Source organism: Geospiza fortis, unplaced genomic scaffold, assembly GCF_000277835.1.
Source record: "Geospiza fortis unplaced genomic scaffold, GeoFor_1.0 scaffold375, whole genome shotgun sequence".
In the NCBI taxonomy this organism is placed as follows: Eukaryota; Metazoa; Chordata; class Aves; order Passeriformes; family Thraupidae; genus Geospiza; species Geospiza fortis.
Window position 1 is genome coordinate 219,755 of NW_005054641.1, and position 9,711 is coordinate 229,465.

Genomic DNA, 9,711 nt, shown 5'->3' on the forward strand with positions numbered 1-9,711 from the left:
GGTTCGGGGTCAGCTCCGAGCTGGGATTGTGCCAGTTCGGGATCAGCTCCGAGCTGGGATTGAGCCGGTTCGGGGTCAGCTCCGAGCTGGGATTGAGCTGGTTCGGGGTCAGCTCCGAGCTGGAATTGAGCTGGTTCGGGGTCAGCTCCGAGCTGGGATTGAGCCGGTTCGGGCTCTGTCCCTCACCCTCCGCCCCGCGGTGTCGCCATTGTCCCCTCCCCACGCCCGGTGCTCCGGGATTTCTGCCGCGTTCCTGCCCGGGGTGCGGCCGTGCGGAGCCGCCGCTTCCCGGTGCTCCGGGCCAGCCCATCCCGGTTCCTCCCCCGGTGCCCTTTCCCCTCCCTTTGTCACGCTGCGGGCTCCAGATGTGCCGCACGCCCCTTCCAGATGCGGCCGTGCCCCCTCCACCGCCTCCAGCGATGCCACAAAGGGAGGGAACGGCCTCGGGCTGTGCCAGGAGGGCTCATGGGGTGGAATTTCCTCCTGGAAAGGGCCTTGGAAGGGCTGCCCAGGGAGGTTTGGAGTAGCCACCCCTGAGGAACTCCTGGATGTTGTTCTGGAGGAGCGGGTGGGGGTCGGGCACAGCTTGGACGTGGTGATCTTGGAGGTTTTCCAACCTTTGGGATGCTGGGATTCTAAGAATCAGGGAAAAAAAATTCTCCATCCCTCCAGAGTCAGTGAACCCCCAGAGAATGGGGCTGAACTGCCCCTGTACCCCAAGGCAGGTGAGAGGGACCCCCAAAAATCCCAGACCTCACCTGTGGCCATCTGAAGGTGGAATGATGCTGCCCACAGGGATCCAACCTGGATTCATCCCCTCTGTCAGGGATTCACCCTAAATCCACCCCCCTGTCAGGGATCAACCCTAAATCCATCTCACTCACAGGGATCACCCTGAATTCATCTCCCTCACTGGATCCACGCTGGATCAATCCCCCCTATCAGGGACCCACCCTAAATTCATCTCACTGTCAGGGATCCACCCTAAATCCATTCCCCATCACTGGGATCCACCCTGAATCCATCCCTCTCATGGGAATCCACCCTAAATCCATCCCCCCTCACAGGGATCCACCCTAAATCACTCATCTGTCCTTGTCCCCCTGCCATCCCCGTGGCACTCACCTGTCCTTGTCCCTCTCCAATCCCCATGGCACACAGGTGGCCTTGTCCCCTCCTGTCCCCATGGCACTCACCTGTCCTTGTCCCACTCCCATCCCCATGGCACACAGGTGGCCTTGTCCCCTCCTGTCCCCATGGCACTCACCTGCCCTTGTTCCACTCCCATCCCCATGGCACACAGGTGGCCTTGTCCCCTCCTGTCTCCATGGCACACAGGTAGCCTTGTCCCTCTCATCCCCATGGCACTCACCTGTCCTTGTCCCTGTCCCCATGGCACTCACCTGTCCTCGTCCCTGTCCCCGTGCCCCAGCCACACCCTCTGCCATCCCCAGGCCTGTCTGAACCCGTGTCCCGGCCGTGTCACCCGTGTGTGTCCCTGCCGTGTCACCCGTGTCCCTCTGCCCAGCCCACGCGCGTCCCCTTCCCGTTGAGGATGCGCCCGTCCCCATCCCAAACCTCGTTCCCTTTGTCTCCCTCTTTTGCAATTTTGGGTTTTTTGGCAGCAGTTCCTGGGATGAGGAGCCTGGCGGGAGGTGTTTCACCACCGCTGTCATCGTCACTTCCCAAAATCTCTGTGACCACGCGGGGTGGAGGCTCCTCACCACCCCTCTCCAGACACTTGGGGTCCTGCAGCTCATTCTGGGAATACTGGGAATACTGGGAATACTGGGAATACTGGGAATACTGGGGGGCTCCACTGGGAGCAATGTGGGGGGTCCCAAACCTGGGGGACAGATGGAGGTGGATCACCCGGATGACGCCCCGGGTTATCCATGGGCAGCAATTCCAGCTGCTGGGAAGTGCCACCTCCCAGGACCTGCTGGAAAAGTTCCACCCAGCAGGATTGTCCCCTGGATCCAGGGAAATGTCCTCCTGGAGGGGTGGGATGTGAATTGGGAAGTGGGAAGTGAATTTTCAAAGCCTGACAAAATGAAATTAAAGTTTTTCAAACACCTCTCAGTTGCCCCATCTGTGAGTCAGAAAAAGGCTTAATCCAACTCCTGTCCAGCAGCCAAATTCACCAAAAACATTGGTGACAAACCACCTGGGTAAAACCAGCATCAGCTGGAGACCCCTACCCAGAGAAGTTCCTCCTTCATTACCTCCACCAAACACTTGTGGAACATTCCAGAAAACGCCATCGCTGGCCCCTGATGCAATTTTTGGCGTTTCCTTGTTTTTGCCTGACGAGTTTGGGGCCTCCCCTCCCTGGATAACAGTTCCTGGATGGGGTGAGGAGCCCGAAATCCTCACCTGGGCGTGCTGCATGCCTTGCACAACTCCTGGAGTTCCTGGCATCTCCAGGAGGGTATAAAAGGCGCCATCCCCAGCTCGGCACCACCAATCCTCCTGCTCCTCCCTCCGCAGAGCCCAGATCTCCTCTGAGGTGAGTAGATCTGTCCTGGTGAGTCCCCGGGCTGGGGTTCCCTTTGATGTTTTGCCATTTGTCCCTTTCTCGGCAGGATGAAAACCGACCTGGAGCTGGCGCTGGAATGCGCCGTCAACGTCTACCACCGGTTCGCGGTGCAGCGCCCCATGGACGACTACCTGAGCCTGGGCGAGTTCTCCAGGCTGCTCAAGGAGACGGCCGAGCCCTTCCTGAAGAACACGGTGCCGGTGAGAGCCCGGGGTGGGATCAGTGGGGTGGGATCAGTGGGATCGATGGGATTGGGATCGATGGGATGGGATGGGATCGATGGGAGGGGATGTGTTCAATGGGATGGGATTGATGGGATGGGATCAGTGGGATGGGATGGGATTGATGGGATCCATGGGATGGGATGGGATGCATGGGATGTGATGGGATGGGATAGGTTGGGATGGGATTGGTGGGATGGGATGGGATGAGATGGGATGGGATCAATGGGATGGGATGGGATGCGATGGGTGGGAATGGGCCTGTGAGATCCTCTCATTCCAGAGATGTTGGGTAGGGACACCTTCCGCGAGATTGGGGTGCTCAGAGCTCATCCTTGGGCACTTCCTTGGGGATGGGGGCAGTTCACAGAATTCCCAGAATCACTGGGTTGGTTGGAGGAGACCTTCAAGATCATCGAGTCCAACCCAGCCCCAACCCCTCAACTCAGCCCTGGCATCCAGTGCCACATCCAGGCTTTGTTAAACACATCCAGGGACGGTGACTCCACCAGCTCCCCGGGCAGAACATTCCAGAACTTTATCTTGGGACCTTCCCAAAGCGAGGGAGGGTTTTTTGGGGTTCAGCCCTTGCTGGTTAAGGGTGAGGGACCCTGAGATGACTGTGTTCCCCCCACAGCCCCAAACGACCACGGACAACTACATCAAGCAGCTCTTCACCAAAGCCGACGCCAACCACGACGGCCGCCTCAAGTTCACCGAGTTCCTGACCACGCTGAGCCTCGTGGCCATCGACGCCCACAACAGGACCCACAAGGACCCTGGTGGTGACCATGGCCATGACCATGGGCATGGCCACGACCACGGGCATGGCCACAACCATGGGCATGGCCACGACCATGGGCATGACCACGGGCACGACCACGGGCATGGGCACAGCCACCGTCGCTGAAATGGAACCATCTCCCACGGTGGCCGAGCCATGGGACTCTGCGTCCCCCCCTTGTCTGGAACCAAATCTTTGTCACCTGCTTCTACTTGGTGGCATTGAAATAAAATCCCTTCCTTTGAGCACCAAACCCATCTGTGTTCCGTGTCCTGGGGTCTGTGGGGAGGGGGTGAGGCCCAGCCTGTGATTAAATGCAGAAAAGCTATGGGGAGGAGAGAGTGGCATGGGGCGTCCTTGTTCTGGGCAGAGGGGGGTCAGGACAAGGTTTGGGGGTCCCCAGTGGGCAGCACAGGCTGAGTGGGCTCCTGGAGGGTGTCAGATGCCAAGGTGAAGGTCCAGGAAGTGCCAGAGGTGAAACACAGTTGGGGGGGGTCCTTCCTCAGGTCTCTGCCAAGATCCAGCCATGGAACTGGGGGTGCCACATCCTGGGGGTGACACATCCCAATGGTGCCACATCCCACGGGTGCCACATCCCGGGGGTGCCAGATCCCGGGGGTGCCAGATCCCGGGGGTGTCACATCCCAGGGACACCAGATCCCAATGGTGCCACATCCTGGGGGTGCCACATCCCAGGGACGCCAGATCCCAATGGTGCCACATCCCGGGGGTGCCGCATCCTGGGGGTGCCACTTCCCAGGCGTGTGTGAGATGTTTTTGTGACCCCAAACCAGCCCAGCAGCCCCAGCAGAGCAAAGCACGAGCTCGAGGGACTCTGGGGGCTCCATCCTGGGAGCTGCCGCTCTGCAGAACCAGTCAAACCTTTCATGGTTTGGGACACATCCCCCAGGTCACCACACACCTAAAAGCCACCGTGGGCTCCTGGGGGCTGAAACAGGAGGGGGCAAGAGCTCCAGGACCCATCAGTGAGGGGACACTGAGTGGGGAAACCCTGGACTGAGGGGGCTCCAACATCCCCCAAACCAGGGCCTGTCCCGGGTGAAACCAGTGGGGTTTGGGTGGCACCTCGGTGACACAGGACAGCTCTGAGTTTGGGGTGCCACCCTCGTCCCTCGAGGCAAATGTCACTCACTGCCACCCCCGTGTTGCTCGGGCATCACTGCCCTTGCAGGGCTGGGCATTGCCAGATGCTCCCCCACAGGTTTTAGGGAAAAAGTGGGAAAATTGGGCAAGGTGTCGAGTGTGGGAGGTGCACAAGAGCACCAGAGGATTTCCCTGCCAGCTGGGGGACGAGGGTGCAATTTGGGATGGGTGGCACTCAAATTTGGGGCTGGTGACACTCAAATTTGGGGTGGGTGACACTCCAATTTGGGATCAATGATGCTCCAATTTGGGATCCCAGTTTGGGATGGGTGACACTCAAATTTGGGATCCCAATTTGGGATCGATGACACTCCAATTTGACATCCCAGTTTGGGATGGGTGACATTCCAATTTGGGATGGGTGACACTCCAATTTGGGGTGGGTGACAGTCCAATTTAGGATCCCAGTTTGGGGTGGGTGGCCCTCCAATTTGGGATCAATGACACTCCAGTTTGGGATTCCAATTTGAGATGGGTGACACTCCAATTTGGCATCAATAGCGCTCCAATTTGGGATTCCAATTTGGGGTGGGTGACACTCCAATTTGGGATCCCAGTTTGGGATGGGTGACACTCAGATTTGGGGTGGGTGACATTCCAGTCTGACACTTCATTTTGGGATCCCAGTTTGGGATGGGTGACACTCCAATTTGACATCCCAGTTTGGGATGGGTGCCAGACTGCAAGGAGCGGGTCCGGGAAACAAAAGGAACAATGCAGTGAGTCAGGAATACCGGAATAAATCCGTGCAATGCCCTGGGGACACAGGAGCATCCTCAAACAGGAACGGGCACCCCTGGTTTGGCTGGTCCTTCCCTCTTCCTCCTACCCATTGTCTGATTTGAAACCTTCTCATTGTCTAATTTTAAATCTTCTAATTGTCTGATTTTAAAGCTTCTCATTGTCTGATTTTAAATCTTCTCATGGTCCAATTTTAAATCTTCTCATTGTCTGATTCGAAACCTTCTCATTGTCTGATTTTAAATCTGCTCATCCTTGTCCCTGACACAGGTGACACAGAGGTGACAATTGCAAAACACGCAGCAGTTCCTGCACCAGGCCAGAAAAGACCCTGGTCTTGGATTTTCTGCTGGTTTTGTGCCCAGTTTCCTCCAGAAAATGTCTGGAGCAAGAGCTGAGTACAAGTAGAAAACAATGGAAAATATTCTGGAAAACAAGCTATAAAAAACAGACGCTGCTTTGTCTTGGGCAGCGTCCAACCAGTTGGCGTTGCAGAAAACAGAAATCACATTAAAAGCTCACCCGGGGGACAAAGCCATCCCTGTTTACATGTGCAACAGCCCAGTTTGCTCCTGCAGCAGAAGGAAAATGTGCAAATTTTTCGTCGTGTTGCAAAACTCCCCAAGTTTTGGCAACTTCTGCCCGAAAGGCCTTGCCCTCAACGTGGAGGTGTGACCAAGCTGGGGTTTTTCCCCTCCCTGAGCCCTGTCAGAGGTGATGGAGGGGCCAAGGACAACATTTCCAAAGCCTGGTGGGTGCAACCAGGAACTTGAAGCGGAGGAATGAGGCCAGGAGGGGCTCGGGGTTCCCACCTGGCAATTTCCAGGTGCGGGAAATGTGAACTCAAGCCGATGCTTGTGGCAGGTGTGTCACCAGCTCTGATGAAACAGGACCTCAGACAGGTATAAAAGGGCTGCTCCAGGCTCCTGGGTCACACTGACGGATCCAAACCCTCCTTGGAGACCAGGGTGAGTAGGACAAAGATGGTCCTTGCAGGGGAAAGGATGAGGGAGAAGCAGTTTGGGATCCATCAGCTCAGGGTGATGGGTTCTCCTCGGGATACAGCAGGAGGTTGGTTTGGGTTGGAAAATGAGGACAAATCAATGGGATTTTGGTGGAGGAACCACTAATTCTGTGTCCTAAACGCCCCCACTGGCCTGACCCTGCTTCCCTCACCTGTAAAAGGTCCCCAGGTGTGTTGGAACAAGCTGCTTCCCTGGCAACGCCAAACTGGAGCAACATCCCCAAATCCCCTCATTTTCTGCTCCACACCAATGACCTGCAGGTGTCCCCGGGGTCAGGTGCTGATTTTTGTCCCCTCTCACACTCCGAGGTCTGTCCCCAACCCCTGCAGGTCCCTCCAGAGCTCAGCCATGTCCACCAGCACCCACAGCCACGCCGGGAGCCGGCAGTTCCCGGGGAACTGCACCCTGGAGAAGTCCCTGCAGACCGTGGTGGACGTGTTCCACCAGTACAGCATCCGCCAGGGCGAGATAGACCTCCTGAGCATGAGCGACTTCACCACGCTGCTGAAGGAGCAGGCGCCGTCCTTCCTGCGGACCTGTGTGAGTTCTTGAGGGACAACCCCACGGGGATGGGGTTCAGGAGCTCCTGGGGGACGGGGGGGTTTCTGTCACACCCAGTTTGGGGTCACCCCTGCTGTTTGTGGTGGTGGAAAGTGAATCAGACAGATACAGCCCAAATTGCAGTTTGAGATTCTTCTGGTTTTTGCAATGCCCAGTCGAAAAGTGGAGGTGGAAAGTGAATTGAACTCACACCTGAACAGTCCAGGGATGCAATTTGCAATTTTTCTGGTTTTCGTAATGCCCCCAAAAAAAAAAGATTTTCTTTTCAATGGCGGATAAATAGTGGAATCTTCGCCGTTTCCAGCAATTTCGCTCTGGCTCTGATTATGACCTGAGCTGTCATTTCTCATGTTGCAAAAATTGGTTTTGGAGATCTGTAGGATAAGAAATTCCATTTGGATCCCTCTTTGAGGTGTCCCATTGAAATATGAGACCACACAATTGCATTTTTTCTCCTGACACTGCAAGAAGAAAGGTCTGTGGCATCCATGTGCTTGTCTTTGTTGAAGGGCCTCACCAACCTTCTCAAGGACTTCTTGGGCCTTGGCTGTGAGGGTTCTGGGAGCTCTAATGTTGCAGCCTCCTCTCAATAAGTCGGAAAGTGATGCAAGTTCATTGTTGGCTCCCAAAATTGGCCTGGTCCAACTGATTTCTCCCAAAATTGGCCTGATCCAATTGATTTCTCCCAAAATTGGCCCAGTCCATGTGATTTCTCCCCAAATTGACCTGATCCAATGGATTTCTCCTAAAAGCCATTGTGCCCCCAGCCACAGGATTTTGGGACAAAATCCTGTCCCCTCTGGGGTTTAATTTGGGGCTAAGGGTGAGGTAGGGGAGGGCTGGGACATCCTGCATCTTCCAAACCCTTCCCAGGGCAGGGAAGGATCCATCCAGCTCTGGGGTGGAGCTGGGACAGGGATGCGACCCTCACCTCATGTCCCCAAATTTAGGACAGGAACCGGGCTGGCTACTTGGAGAGGCTCTTCCAGGAGACCGACCTGAACAAGGACAAGGAGCTGAGCTTTGAGGAGTTCACCATCGTGCTGAGCAAGCTGGCCGACGATGCCCACCGCATCAGCCACGGCTCCGAGCGCTGCGGGCCCGACCAGGACTGAGCCTGGCCGCAGAAAAATGGGAGAGGGAAGCTTGGGGAGTCGGGTTCTGGCTGCTCCCTGCCCGCCTGGAGCAGCCCCATGGCGCAATAAAGCAGCACTTGAAGTTCTCTCTGGGCTTTTCCTTATCCGTCGTGGGGGTGGGAGGAGGGACAGGGAGGGGTGGGTGGGGTCATCTGCAGCGATGGTTTTGTCAAAAAATCCTCATGAAGCAAAATGTTCCCAGTTCCCAAAATCCTGTGGTTTGGGATATTGGGATTTCAGGATGATTTTAATATTTTTTAACATTGTGATATTTGGATTAATGATGATTTTCTGCCTTCTGGGAGAGACGTGGAGTCCAGACACTTCCATATCCCAAAACTGCAACACCCAAACACCCCAAATTCCAAATCTTGGATCTGAGGCAATACCCAAACACACAAAATCCCAAATCTTGCTTCTCAGGCACTGGGAACACTCTGCTTGATGACAATTTGGGATTTGGGAAGTTGGGGTATGGAGGTGTTGGGATATGGACCCTGATGGGACAAAGCTGCTGCTCCCTCTCCTCACATCAGCCACTCTCCTGCCCCTAAATGTGAGTTTTGAAAGAATTTTGCAATTCTTTGCAACCTTGGGGTGTTCCTGTGGGTCTCTGGGCACCTCCCAGCAGGTCCTGGACTGTTTCTGCTCTGGTTTATGGATCCCTGGCAGAGCCCAGGCCTTGGGGACATCTGGACAGGGAGGTTCTCCTCAAGGACACCTCAGAGCCACCAAAGTGGTGCCAGCATCCATCCCTGTGACCTTCAGCACTGCCCCTTGTCCCTGGGCACCTCAGTGACCACTGACCACTTACACCTGGGGGTCACCCCTGGCTCAGGCCACCTTGGAACCCCCTGTCCCCCGTCCTTGTCCCCCTGGCACCTCCAGGGCGACCAAAGTGACCCAAGGAAGTTTCCTGAAATTGCACCAAAACTCTGCAACGCCGCGGCCGGCCCCGGACACCGTGTTGTGAAATGTGCCAGATGTCCCCAGACGTCCTGTTCTGCAGCAGAACCTGCCTGTTGTGAAAGCAGAGCACCCCAGCAGCCAGGGCTGGGGGCTGGGGATGGAATCTCAGCATCCCAGGGTCCTCTCACTTGGGAAAGACCTCCAAGATCGAGTCGAGCCTGTGGCCTGTCCCCACCTGGTCACCCAGACCTGTCCCCACCTGGTCACCAATGTCCAATGTGTGACCTGTCCCAAGTGGTCACCAATGTCCAGCCTCTAACCTGTCCCCTCTTGGTCACCCAGACCAATGTCCAGCCTGTGGCCTGTCCCCATCTGGTCACCAACCTCCAGCCACTAACCTGTCCCCTCTTGGTCACCCAGACCAATGTCCAGCCTGTGGCCTGTCCCCACCTGGTCACCCAGACCTGTCCTCACCTGGTCACTCAGACCTGTCCCCACCTGGTCACCCAGACCAATGTCCAGCCTGTGACCTGTCCCCACCTGGACCAATGTCCAGCCCTTCCTTGGACACCTCCAGGGATGGGGACTCCAAACCTCCCTGGTCCGGTTGCCCTTTCCAGGAGGAAATTCC

The 9,711-nt window shown here is 56.2% G+C and overlaps 2 protein-coding genes across 2 annotated transcripts; both read left to right on the plus strand.

Moving 5' to 3' along the window:
• Nucleotides 1–2,586: 2,586 nt before the first annotated feature.
• Nucleotides 2,587–3,670, plus strand: LOC102036063 (protein S100-A9-like). The gene is made up of 2 exons (XM_005430496.1): nucleotides 2,587–2,739; nucleotides 3,398–3,670. The coding sequence occupies exons 1-2, from the start codon at nucleotides 2,587–2,589 to the stop codon at nucleotides 3,668–3,670; spliced, it is 426 nt and encodes a 141-aa protein (XP_005430553.1).
• A 3,152-nt stretch (nucleotides 3,671–6,822) lies between these two features.
• On the plus strand, nucleotides 6,823–8,150 carry LOC102036223 (protein S100-A7A). Its single transcript, XM_005430497.1, has 2 exons — nucleotides 6,823–7,014; nucleotides 7,986–8,150. Exons 1-2 carry the CDS (start codon nucleotides 6,823–6,825, stop codon nucleotides 8,148–8,150), a joined length of 357 nt encoding a protein of 118 aa, XP_005430554.1.
• Nucleotides 8,151–9,711: the final 1,561 nt, after the last annotated feature.